The sequence below is a fragment of the Crinia signifera genome, chromosome 4 (assembly GCF_055691185.1).
Source record: "Crinia signifera chromosome 4, ASM5569118v1, whole genome shotgun sequence".
Taxonomy (NCBI): Eukaryota; Metazoa; Chordata; class Amphibia; order Anura; family Myobatrachidae; genus Crinia; species Crinia signifera.
Window position 1 is genome coordinate 213589417 of NC_139220.1, and position 14216 is coordinate 213603632.

The 14216-nt window shown below is 42.2% G+C and overlaps 1 protein-coding gene across 1 annotated transcript in view; it reads left to right on the forward strand.

Moving 5' to 3' along the window:
• Positions 1-11989, forward strand: part of LOC146073029 (dual oxidase 1-like) — a 144811-nt gene extending 132822 nt beyond the window's left edge. Inside the window, exons 31-33 of the mRNA XM_083180204.1 lie at positions 656-811; positions 4447-4575; positions 11340-11989. Of these exons, the coding sequence (XP_083036330.1) occupies positions 656-811; positions 4447-4575; positions 11340-11462 (408 nt within the window). The 3' untranslated portion in view covers positions 11463-11989. The remainder of the gene's footprint in view (positions 1-655; positions 812-4446; positions 4576-11339) is intronic.
• The last annotated feature ends 2227 nt before the right edge of the window (positions 11990-14216 follow it).

A 14216-nucleotide genomic window follows, 5' to 3' on the forward strand; every position in this document is an offset into this window, starting at 1 on the left:
TGATCCATTTGCTACATCCCTTAATATACGTTATGTATTGTGATTTCATTTTAGACAGATTATGATTATTGCTTGTACCCCTGGATGTTATTACCCAATAAATGTATGTCCAACCGTATTTTAAATGTATTTAATATGTCTGCCGACACCACCTATCCAGGAAGAGAGTTCCACAATTTAACTGCTCTGACCATAAAAAAAGTTTTTCCTTCTAAGGGTACAAACACTTCTTTTCTTCCCCAAAGCAACAAAAAGGTGCCTGACAGTTCCTTATATTGGCCCCTGATATATTTGTACATGTTAAGCATGCCTCACTTTAAATGTCTCTTTTACAGCGTAAACAACCCCAGTTTGTCTTCATAGCTTAATTTCTCCAACCCTTTTATTAGCTTTGTTGCTCTTCATTGTACTTTTTCCAGTTCTATGAACTTCTGCGCATACCGACCCCAATATAATTTATTGAATACGTTAAATAAAAGAGGCCCTAGCACCAAACCCTATGGCACTCCTCTTAGTACTGGTATCCAACTCAATACTGCACCGTTCACAGCGACTCTTTGTTCTCTATTCCTCAGCTAGTTTCCTACATATCAACAAACTTTACCCCTAGTCCTAAATCCTCCTATTACTTTTAAAATACTATTTATTCCATCAGGTTTACTTTATCTGGGTTACTCGTACACAGCGGCAATTTGAGTGGCTGGCAGACATCATAAGAGAAGTAGAGGAAAATGATAAAACTAATATGGTGTCTGTCCACATCTACATAACTCAATTTGCTGAAAAATTTGACCTTCGTACAACCATGCTGGTAAGAAACATTTTTAATATGCAACATAATCTTTTTACAAATTACAGATGGACTAAAAGATTTTGATATGAATAGAATGGCAAGGGCAATGCAATGGTATAGAGTTTTCTTTGTTATTCAATCAAACTTTTAAAACCAGTTTGATCTGTTTTGAAAGGTACTATTTTCATTCTAGATGCTCAACTTGCACAATTTGCAGGATGAGCCATGCAGTGATTACTGATATTTACATTAAGTAAATTATATTATACAATATAGCTGGTCTACCTTTTGAAATATATAGTTTCAAAAATCCCATGTATTTTAACTGTGATCCTCATACTTCTAAAAAATAAATCCACTCTATATTGTAAGCCAACTCACTTTGCAGATTTGATGAGGCACTGTATCGATGAACGCCATGTTCTGCCCCTAATTAGATCCTACTGGAACTGAAAATGAAGCGCTAGAACAAAAAGTAAAGATGAGGACATTAGCATAAATTATGGTGGCCCCGTATTGTCAATTTTCCTGCACACAGAGTTCAAGACACAATCAGTATTGTTGGTGGTTGCAATATGTCATTCCATGGTGCAAATTGTGACCATCATGCAAAAATAAATTGCTCCTCAGTATGGTTATTTATGGCTCCACACAGTATCTGTAATGTCATACATAAGGTATAGTATGCAATAAAATTATATTGGTGTTCAATATATTGAATTCACATAGAGTACTGTACATACAGTATTAAAATAATTACATAATTATAAATAGCAGGTTAGGCTAGACAGACAGAAGGAAAAAGGGCTCTGCTCGTTAGGTGCTTGCATTTGAATTCACCTGTTGGGCCTGATTCAGATCCCAAAGGTTCTCTAGCACTTGCAGCAAAGTATCAATGTTTGGAAATTTGTGTGTGCGCTGGTCTGATTCTGCATATGTGCAGTATAGGTATGCAACAATGGATTCAGTAGAGCATCAGACTATCAGTGATTGACAGTCTGATGCAGGCAGTTTGTGAATGTACAGGAAACAGTAACCTCCATTTCTCAAAATGGAAGCGTGCTACCACCATTACAGAGAAGGGATAAGGCCATAATCTCCTTCACCGAATGGAGATTTCTTGGCCCCTTGCAGTGGCTGACTTTCATGACTCCATGGGTGATGCAGCTGTCAATGTGAACAGCACTAAAGCATTCATGTAGAAATAATACATTAATTTAGACCTCATTGCAGGACACATTTGTTCTCAAAATGGGCAAAACCATGTTGCACTGCAGGTGGGGCAAATGTAAAATATACAAATTGAGTTATCATGCCCAAACACTAGGACGATATTGCAGACAATCCTTCAACTTCAATCACGTCTGTGATAAATGGAAGGATTGAATGTATCACCCAACGAAATGCACGGCCAACTGGTCCAATGTTGGGTCGATAGATATGTGCTGCACATAATATTTATCGAATTGCATGAGCAATTGGATGTGTTTTTTAACCACATGTGAGCGATCACAATGTGTTCGGTGGGTGGCAAGAGCCCTGGCAGTGGGCAGTGGTGTAGCAGAGTGGGCGGCAGGAGGGCTGGCATGCGGCGGCAGTCAGCAGTGGGTGGCAGAATTTGAGAGAAAAAAAAAACATTTCAAAAGACTGGGCAGCCCTCTGATTAGCTGAGAGAGCCAAGCAGAGGGCCGCCTAGTGTTTTGAAATGCTTTTTAAAATTCTGCTGCCCATCGTTGACTACCGCTGCACACAAGCACTCCTGCTGGCCGCTCCGCTACACCGCTACCCACCCTCTTCTAGCAGGCATCGCAGGGGGCTGGCGACATCGGGTGTTGGAAAAAAAGCTCTCGGGCACCATAAGATTTGATTGGATGCAATGTGAAATCACATTGAGATGTCCCATCGCATCTGATTGCACAAGTGTATGTGCACCATTACATTGGGTGAGTTACTATATTTTGTTTCTGTGAGGGGTAAATACTGGTTGCTTTTTTTTTTACAATGCTATTTAGATTTTAGTTTCAACAACCTAAATCTAACCTTCTCTGGACATATTAGATCTGCCTCACCTGCAGTGCAAACAATTTGCCCATTTTGAGAATAAATTTGTCCTCAATCAGGCCTGAATTAGGCCCATAGTCCATTGGCATAAAAAAAAAACACAAAAGTGAAGTCACTTATTTTTCCCCAATCAAAGCAACAAAATACAAATCTGCCTGTTTAAGTAGATAGTTAATGCATTTGGTTTATGTTTGACCTGGTGTGGACATGCAGTATGTTTTCTTACATTGTGCAAAGTGCAAGATATTTAAGTGCAGATCCATTATTTTCTTTTTGCTATTGGCATAAGACCCTCACACTTTTGATGGATGAAAGTAATTTTCACAGCATAGATTTGCCTGAACTATTTTAAGCATCTGTATTACGTGTCATAAGATAAATGAAGTGAAATTTACAACCCCTAATGACATGTTCATCCCAAACCGAATCATCCTGAAGTAAAATAGTTTTACTTTACCAATAGAAAGACTCCATTATTTATGGTTTATCAAGGGCTTACTAGTATGATATATTGCCAGTTTTATGTAGTAAAGTAATTTAAATGTCATGCTGTACTTGCTCACTCTTCCAGAATGACCTTGAGGCTCCCGAAAATCAAATAGCCTTCTAGCCCTTCTGGGAGAGTGGGCAAGTCTCATAGATCCTGCCCCACCATCTGCAACCCCCTGCATCACCATGCAGCTGTCCCCAAATTTGAGCAGTTCTGTGTCCCCACTCCCGCTTTACAATGGTAATCTTGGCATTGTAAATAATGCAATGTGGCCTCGATGACACAAATAAGCAACCACACCCTTGCACTGCCTTCATGTAATATCACAGAGTGTTCCACCCCCTATATTGCGCCATACCCCCCCCCCCCACATACAACTACACTGACCATAAATATCTATTTACATGTCTTGCAGAAATCTTATCTTGTAGAACTCTATACATATCCAGTATGTTTAATAATAGTGCAAAAGCCTATTTATTAGCATTTTTACCATTGGGACTAATTCATGTTTGTATGCAAATGCAATGGCAATTATGATATTGTATGCTATGGAGCTGCTAATGTTAGCGAGTGAGGCTGCCGCCCCCAGCATTGATAAGAGACGCCCACCAAACTCATGCACCATTGTGTACACATTCACAGCCTTAATGTACTGTATTAATGAGAAACATTGAGGAAAAGAATTGCCCTGTGGCTACACAGACCTGATATGACAGTATCAATGCAGGCGCCATGTTTTTTTTGCTCACAGGTGATGGCAGAAACATGCCCCGTAAAACAGCTATGACACATCTGTGTTTTTGCAACCACTCTCCATAAACTCACTATTAACAAATCCAAACAGTCACTTTCTGTCAATCACTTTCAATGAAAACTTAACTGCAAGCGTGATTGCAGCAGCACCTTGACACATGCGCATTGCATTCGCAGCACATGTGCTCCCTGGTGATAATCAATATGTTGTATGAACATCGGTCACTGTGTACAAACATCTATTAAGCCCATACAACAAGGACAAAAAGGATGTCCATCATCATTTGTAATAGGAAAATGATGTCCATAGTCATTTGTAATAATAGCATTTTTTTATTTATTTTAGTATATATGCGAGCGACACTTTCAGAAAGTTCTGAATCGCAGTTTATTTACCGGTTTACGATCTATCACCCATTTTGGAAGACCACAATTTGAGCCATTTTTCGTCTCTCTACAGGAGGTTCACCCAGAGGTGAGAGATTTTAGTGTTTACATTTTACGGATAAAATTGAAATGTATTGTATCATTACAGTCATCACCAGACATTAACATCCTTTACTGTTTAAAAGTAACACATTATTGCAAGTGATATTAAAAATGAGAGCTAATGAACTCTCAGCGTGTTTATTGTTTTATTTTAACAACCAGTAAGGTCATAAAATATAATATGATTCAACAGAATTGCTGTTGATAAGCTTTTCTTTATTACAGCTGATTATAGAGAACTAAGAGCTTTCTTTTTAAAATAATTAACTGATGTAACTAATCCTTTTATGGTATTTCTGAATAATGTAAGGTTATACAGAGGTCAGATAAATGGAGCCATAGTAAATAATGCAATAAGAACCTTGTTATTTATGGCAATTTTGGACATGCTTTTTAGAATACTATGGTTTTCTGACAAGCGAAAAGCACTATTGTGAAATAATGGAGTACTCAGTAAGCACATAATGAAGGTAAATGGGAAACCCATGAACACCGAACCTACTTCATTATGTGCTTACTGAGTACTCCATTATTTCACAATAGTGCTTTTCACTTGTCAGAGAATCATAGTATTCTAAAAAGCATGTCCAAAATGGCAATAAATAACAAGGTTCTTATTGTATTACTTACTATGGCTCAAACCTACTTCACTAAGAATTCTCTGCATGCAGTGTAGTGTGACAGGGAAAAAGTGTTGCCTGTTTACTTCCTGGTCTGCTGTACTGACAACTATATAATCACTTTACAATGAAGGCATGCCTGCCAACTTTGTGGAGGCTGCAGGAGGGATGTTTGCATGTTCCCAAAGAACACATTCAGAATTTGGGGGCGTAGCCTTGTGGTTATGGAGCATAGCCCCGCTGTTAGGGGGCAAGGCTTCATGGGAAGTGCCAAGATTGTAAGCCACACCTCCATTTTCATCACAAGGGGGCATGAGCTGCTGGCATGCCTCCTAGTACTCTTTTCAGGTGAGTAGGCAGTTGAGGGTCTTCCAACTGCCTGCCCCACACCACAGGGCAGTGTGGCCCACATTTCGGACAGTGGTAACATTACTGGAAAATGGAACTGTCAAAATTGGACAGTTGGGAGCAGTGGCGGAACTCGGTTGGCCCAGGTACAAATATGTAATTTGGGCCCCCTCCTCCACTCCAACCCAACACAATATTCCACATAAAAGTGGCTGGCAGTAATTGGCCCCTTAGTCCTCAGGGTCCCCGGTACAATGCACCGACTGCACAAATAGTAGTTCTGCCTAGGTATGTGTAGGAATTTCCTGGTCAGAAAATTACCTCATTCTAAATTGCCCATTTTACATTTTTATGGAACAAAACTGATTTTTTTTTTCACAATTTTAACCAAATATATTAACTATTATCAGGGTCTGAATTATTATAAACTAATTTATGACTGTCTTCAGTGTATCTACAACAGTGATCTGAACATGCTGTAAGAAGAGAAATGGGAAAGGGAAACAGGAAGCTATCTTTATCGCTTGAACATACTGTAGTACTCAATTTCACACTTCTAGAATTTCTTCAGATGTGGGAGGTTCCTTCGGGAAGTGTAGGAATGATCACCCTAGCATTAACAGTATTATTTTTACGTTATATCTACAGGGGCATAAGTTCATAGCTGGCACCTAGAAGAAGAATAGACAGGAGTAACCCTTCTCAGTACAAGCACAGTAGCAATGGGGGGAGTATTGTGCCTGTAATCTTGCCAGCTGTTTAGAATCACCAGCCAATTTCCCCCCAGTTTTTCTTCAACATTTGTCTCTCCAGCTTCATTCCCCCATGTTTCTGCAACTCCAACCCTGTCTCTCTAGCCCCCCCAGTGTCTCCAGTTTCCTAGAGTTTTTACAGCTCCAGCTAGCCTAAAGTGTCTCTCCAGCTTCCCAGTGTCTTTACAGATCCAGCCATTCCCCTTCTGTATCCTCCAGCCACTGATTGTGATTGTGTACAGCCCCAGCCAGACCCATTCTTTCTCTCCAGCTACAGCCCCCACATACCTCCGGCTGTAGAGTTCAGAGACTGGTCAGCATATACCAAGCCTTTGCAGTACATTCCGACACTTACCACATTGATACTAAATCGCTTATATACTGTACTAACATAGTTGGCCCATACATTTGCAGCTTCAGCTTTTGAAAGTGCAAAGATGGCTGCATTGCTGACTGATGCTGATTTGGGGAAACTTGACATTTGGGAACTTGTTTTTTATGAAGATGTTGTTTTCTGAGACATAATGATGAGGTGTAAAAGCTTGACTGTGCAGAAACTGATGTATTTCCATGTGCAGGTAACTGTGCTGACGGTGTAGCAGGGCTCTGTGAAGTCAGGAATTTAACTGTTATTAAGCTGTTTGACTGCGCAGGGACTGCTGTATTGCCATATGCAGGTGGCTGCACTGACAGTACAAGATTGAAGTCAAATGGTGGTACTGTACTCTTATTGCTAAGTTGACACAATTAGTAGACAGTATAGAAACTTGCTGTGCGTTCATATGCAGATGGCTGTGGCTGGCAGTGTAATAGATCTGTAAGTCAGTACATGTGTTCCACTTGCTGATAGACAACCCCATGACCATTTAAATTGGAATCCACAGCTACTGAAAAGATAATCATCAAGTTAAATCATCCCATTCTAGAATGAAAATCAAACACCACCATGGAAATTTCTATAACCATGAAAACATGCCCATTCCCAATATCCAAATCAATCCCCTCCCACATATGTCAATCCAAGTGCATTACAGATGACGAACACGCCCACCAGTCATATTATGCAACGTAAATTGTTCACAAGCTACAATAGAACATTATCCTTGACAAAGACTGCTAAGCCAAAACGCCTTGGAGACAAGCACATTACTACGCCAAGAGACCAGCCAGTGTACAACAGCATCCACTACAAACTGTGAGGTGTCAGATACGCTGAGTGACCGTGATCTGGGAGAGCTCGACCTCGCAATACCCTCCCCGAGATCCCACAGACCCGGAAGTGTGGCAACACAGACTGGACGGATGGACTGGACAAGCGGCGGCAGTAAGATCACACACACCGCTTTCCCCTGAAAACGGAGGAAAGCGTTGGCACACCCACCTGCTCCTCTGTACCACCAACAAAATGGACACCTTTAGCTGACAGTAAGAGGAGACTGTCATCACACCAGAAAGGTAAGCATATGCAAATGGGACACCTTTCAGCATATATGTGCCCATAAAGTACTTGAAATGAACATTTGTTCACCCAAGAGATATTAATCCTTTGATAGTACCTACATAGCCCCTCTAAGAGGTTACCAGAAAATCACCATGGGGGACATAGGATCCAGGCAAGGACCCTATGATAAAGGGTTCCCTAAATGAATCTCTTTCCCCTCTCCTAGGCCCCTCAAGTGTGACACTGCGGCTGCTAAATTCAAGTGTAGTATCTGTTCTCATCAGTGGGTATGGACTGGCCTCTGGCAGAGCATAGAGAAAGGCTGGACTGAGTATCTGCTCTGATGGGCGGAGGGTGTGGGACCCCTCATGCTTGGGAGTGGTGAAAAGTCTGGCTGATTACCTTCACCCCTGCCATGTGGTAGGAGGTTTTGTTTCCATAAACCCACTGGTAGTAGGGGGGGAGAAACACTGGGCCTAGTAGTTTGGCTCTCTTGACAGGGTTCATAGCCCCCGAAGGATGAGACAGGGAAAGGCTGAGTCTAGTATCCATTCCCAAAGAGTGGAGAAAGGCTGGGGCTGAGTAGATTGCTCTCTGTTCCAGGGGTAGGGCCCCTCGGACGGAGAGACAGTGAAAAGCCTAGCTTAGTACCTTGACCTTGGGATCAGAGAAACACTGAGACTGAGTAGATTGCTCTTCCGAGGGGGCCTCAACCCCTAAGGGAGTCATTCAAAAAGCCCAGTGGAGTACCCATTCCCATGCTAGGGGCTGGAAAGTGCCCTATGATGGGAGCAGAGAAACACTTGGTCGGATGCTGACTGGCCAGCTGCCTGGAGTCTGAGTCTGCACTGTGCCCCCGGGGAAACTCGGGGGTGCCGAACATGCACGGGTGATCCCAAAATCACCATGCACTAGTAAGCACTAGCACTGTGCACTTCCCCTCTAGGTTAGGCTGCATGTCCTTACCTCGTCCTTTTGGATGGGGTAGGACAATTTTTCACACCCCCACCCTGGCCTTCTGGCTGGGTTCTCTTTATTATTTATTTCTCTTCTTCACACATTCGTGCACTTTTCACATTTTCTGTTTTCTGTAGTGTGTCACTTGTTTTTTTTGGGTTGTGTGTTTGACCCTTATGGGCCATTCACTCCCCAATGTACCAAAGCTCTCATCCTTTTGGGGAGAGCTTAGGTCCCCTTGAGGGTGACCCCGAGCCGCAAGGCGGAGGGAAGCCTAATGACCACTGTCCTAACTCTTCTGGGGGTTGAGGAAAGAGGGTCCCTCTGACCTCTGGCAAAGAGGACCCACTGATCCCTTTTTTCCCCTCTTCGGACTTATGGCTGAGAGGGTTTAGGGGAGTAATGGGGCCCTTCTCCTTTGGGAGAGGGTCCATTCGAACGCACGACCCCCTATGCACGTGTTTAGTCACAGCACTGGTGGTGGGAGCACACCTTGGGCTCCCTGAGTTTCTTCAAACTGCGGCAGCCCTCCTGTGTGTCTAATGAGTAGTCCCAGGACTTCTGCCCCCAGATACACCCTGACTAATGAAAATAAAGCACCCTGATTCTTCATTCACATTTGTTCAGTCCTCATTTACATCCATTCCCCCTCCCATTCACCTTTCCCTCCCCAACATGTCCTACCCTGAGTGCGCTGTTCCCACAACCAGACAATACTGCTGGCAAATTCAGGATGTATAGTTTATGATTAATTAGCTGAAAGCCCAATATCTTATTGATGGAGTCAGTGGAAGTCATTCTGGTTTATTCGCTCCCCCAAATAATTGCACTGGGGGGCAATGTTTTGCTACTGCACATACACATGTGCAGGCTCTGTTTGCGAACGGACGTGACGACTTGTATAGTCACCGGCTCGTACCCATGGAGCAGTGTGGGCAGGGGGCGGTGGGCAGTATGTGTATGTAATATGTATGTAAATAGTATGTAATAAAGTTTTACTGTTCGTATGTGTCCATGTATTTATTTGACTATTTGTACTGTTGTGGAACTACAAGTCCCAGTGGGACCTTTAATTCCCCGCATGCTGGGACTTGTAGTTCCACAGCAATACATAATAATTTTTTTCTATTTTTTACACAGACATCAGCCCGGTGCCTACCTCACAGGGGCACCAGGGACAGCCCCGGGCTTCGACCTGGGCAGTTAAATTCTGGAGGCTGACTGGTCAGGGGGTGAATGCTTTGGCCGGTGGGGCTTGTATAAAAAGTCTCCCACGGGCTGCGGCAATACCCTGATGGCTGGTTGGACACGGTGCTGGTTCATGAAAAACAGGGCAACCCCTACTCATTTTGTCCCCCGTATTTTGGGAACCAGGCCCTCGAGCCTGGTGTTGGTTTTTAAAAATCCAGGAGACCTATTTGGTTTGCTCCCGTGATTTTTTTAAGCCAGGACGGGTTTTTTTTACACATTTTTATGGACTGAACCATGCACAGATCACACTGGTCTGTGCATGGTTCTGTCAAACTCGTATGCCAGAGCCTGGTCTATTTGTGTTGCGATTTTTGGTAAAGTTTTTCCCAAATCCCATCCTATTAAATTTGCGAGTTGTATACTTTTTAATGGGAAAACATCTGGATGTGAATTGAAGTGTGTTGAAAAATTGACTGGTTTAGAATGTGTGATTGTCGCGGCAAAAAGTGTGCGATTTTTACCGCAATTCGCATCCTATTAAGTTGTTGATTTTGGAAAAACGTGTGAATTTGGACATTTTTTGAGTAAACATCGCAAAAGTCAAGATATCGCATCCCATTAAATGTCACCCCCTCTCTCTCTATAAACATACCCTCAATACTCTCTCTCCCCTCTTCAGTGTTCATTTCTGACATTGGGCCTAAACTTGTTCGCATAGCTCATCTTACCTCTAATGATCAGCACTATGTTGTGCTTCAGGTGAAGCAAATGTAACATGTGCAGAGAGGGTAAGTTGTGGGTGAGGTGTGAGCAAACTGAAGTCTAAATTGCACTGTAAACATAACGCAGCCAGTATTCACCCTGCAGTCAAAGAAAGTAACTCACCCAAATCTAACTCTCTCTGCCCATGTTACAATTGCACCCCCTACTGTGCAGCATGATTTTGTCCATTAGAGAAAAAAATTGCTTTGAGATCCAGTCTGAATTAGGCCCATGTTGGAAGTGTCAGAATTCATGCCAACTGTTAATGCATTCTAAAGAGATCACATAATGGTCAGTATCCATGTATTTTATTATATAGAGGCACTGTGTCAGCCATGGTCTTGCTACTGATAAACAATTTAAGGGGGATATTCAATCTCCCGCAGCCATCTCCCGACGGGGGGGAATTGACGATCTCCCAGCTGCAGCTTGCCAGCTCGACAGCTTTGACCCAACATTGAATACCCCCCTTAATGGTATAAATCCACTCAGGTATAGTATATACTGTACCTCTGATAAAAGATGTATGTAAGGTATTCAGAATTGTTTTCTTTTTTTACTTTCCAGTGTATGTGGTTCTTTTAATAACTAAAATAAAGATATAAAGTATCTTATTACAGATCATTTGTCGGATATTTGTTGAATAAACTACATATGATCCTTATGTTTTCCTTTTAAGGTAAAAAAAATTGGAGTTTTCAGTTGTGGGCCTCCAGGAATGACAAAAAATGTGGACAAAGCCTGCCAGATCCTCAACAAAAGGGACCAGACTCAGTTCACCCACCATTTCGAAAATTTCTAGACAGAAGTATCAAAGTAAAATACTGTACTTCCGCAAGTAAAAATGACCTTACATGATATGATAGAATGTTTAAATAGGTTGGGTACAATATCCCAACAGTGATCACCCAATGGTCACAATGCTGGCAGTAACATCCCGACTCTAAAATCCCAATGATTTTTGTGAGCATTGTATTTCCACAACCATTCCCCCCCCCCCACCCCTTCCCACCTAACTGCCCCCTTTTAGTAGCCTATGGGCGAGATGTTGTAACATCCGCAACCCCCCTTCGCCAGGCATCGCATTATTAATAACGGCATATGCTGTTATTATCGCAAGGGACAGCTCTTGCGATAAGAGCTGTCCCTTGCAATGCGGTGCCGGCACTGGACTTCCGGGTCTGTGACCCGGGAGTCCATCTGTGCATGCGCAGAGTGACGTGCTGGCCGCAGGGCATGCTGGATCCCTCAAACAGCACTGCGATAAGAAGCCCATAGGCTTCTGCAGGGAATGGCCAGCTTTTGCTGGCGATTCCCCCCGCAGCGCTGCCACTGCAGAGGCACAATACAGCATACAGAAATGCGGTAAAAACCCTGATAACGGGGTTTTTACCGCATTTCTGTGATAGAGAATCGCCCCCTAGATCTTACCATCCCCTCCCACAGCCTTTCCCGAACCATCGATTTCCTTTGGCACTCTGACACTAACCATCCCCTACTGCAGCCTAACACTAATCCTTACCCTAGTGACTAACCCTAACCCTACAGTTGACTCTGACCCTATTACTCATTGTTGGTATTTTGTCCATTTGGATTTTTCTGCTGAGATTGTGTCTGTCAGGATGGTGCCTGGGATCCTGACTACATCCTGTTTAAATGTGTACTATCAAATAGCAGATTGTGTACTTTCTAAAATAAAATTCTGCTGATGCTGATATGTTTTTTCTTCAGAATACATTTATTCACAAAAGTAGCAAGTACACTTTCACTCAATTCTTAAATTCACATACTGTTAAAATGTTACAAATACCAATAACCAGAAGATACAGATATTGCTCCTCCAATCACCACGTGTGAAAATGCTTGTGTGCAGAATTCTCACACACAGCTCATATGAAAGCATTGGGCAGCGATGGCGCAGGTTTGCAATTCCGTGTCACTGGTGCATCTTTCCTGCGACAAACAGGCACTAGCAGCCATATGAGAGCAAAGATGAGTGCCGCTATATATTTATATGATATATTTCATGTATAGAAATAAGGAATTTACCTTATTGTAATCATGTACAGAAAATATTTAAAAGTATAATCTAGTTAAGTTAGAAATTTAAAGGTGGAAATTTCAATTGAATGTGATTTTGCAACATTGATCACATTGCAAACCTGTGACTACAAAATGAAAAATCTGTCTAAATCAGTGCTGCAATGCTAGTTGTGTACTTACTGTGTGTCCTAACAGCATATGGTCTGGCATTAAGGGGGTGATTCTGGTTGGCACGCCCCCACTTCCATGCCCGAATATCCCAGACTGATGTGCGAAACGGCTACCTGATTTTCCCGGGTATACTACTGGCAAGCTGTTAATAAAATAAAATTAAATTGTAATTTAATTGTACGTGAGCTTTTTTATTATATAAAGTATTCTTGAATTTATGCTCATTGTGTGCCGTCTTCATATTCTTTGTATGTACTCTGGGATCGGCTTGTCAGAGGGGAGCTGCACCGTACTCTTATATGAACCCCCTTACATGAGGACTAACGCAGCCTATATATATATATATATATATATATATATATATATATATAGTTGCGCTTGGTCCGGCACTCCCTGTAACATTCAGTACACTTGGCCCAGGTGCCCATCCAAGAAAAAACGATCACTCGTCTCCACATGCACGGTATACAAAAAAAGATGTCACTCCGGGTCTTGATTGAAAAAAGTGCAAAACTTTACTGGCAAATGTCTACGCCGTTTCGGGACTAGCCCGTCTGTGCATGTCCTGAAGACGGGCTAGTCCCGAAACGGCGTAGACATTTGCCAGTAAAGTTTTGCACTTTTTTCAATCAAGACCCGGAGTGACATATTTTTTTGTATACCGTATATATATATATATATATATATATATATATATATCTGCACACATGGGTTTGGCACTCCATTAAAAACACTCAGCACACAGACATAGTGGACCGATGTTTCAAATGTATTTCAACATTTTTCATCAGGGTGTCTGATAAAATACATTATTCCACTATGTCTGTGTGCTGAGTTTTTTTTTCGGAGTGCCACCCCACGTGTGCAACTGTATTGGAGTGAGTCCTTCATCTCCCGGAAGGGCACCCAGACTTTTTACAGTATTCAGCGGAGTGCCGGCCATCCACATCATTGACTATTTATATATATATATATATATATATACACTAGGTGATTTATCGCGCCCTACGGTCGCTCTTCACACCGTCGTAAGGGGCTTAATTTGTCTTAATTTGTGAACGTTTGTATTGTGAGAAATATGGTTAGAATTGTATGAAAGATGCCCTGTATTGCAACTTGAGTTATAGGTGAAATGTGTTAAATAGAGAGTGTATGATTTGGAAGGGGGTGTGTATTGTTTTGTTTAATTAAAAAGCGGTTACAGAGTAAAATGTACATTGATAGTGTGGATGGTACAGTGACATTTGTGGGTGTGGGGGGGTGTGCGTGTTGTTTAGGTGTGTGTGTGTGTGCAATAGTATAGTAGGGTGTTTTTGAGTCAGCGGCTCCCCACTGGCAGAGG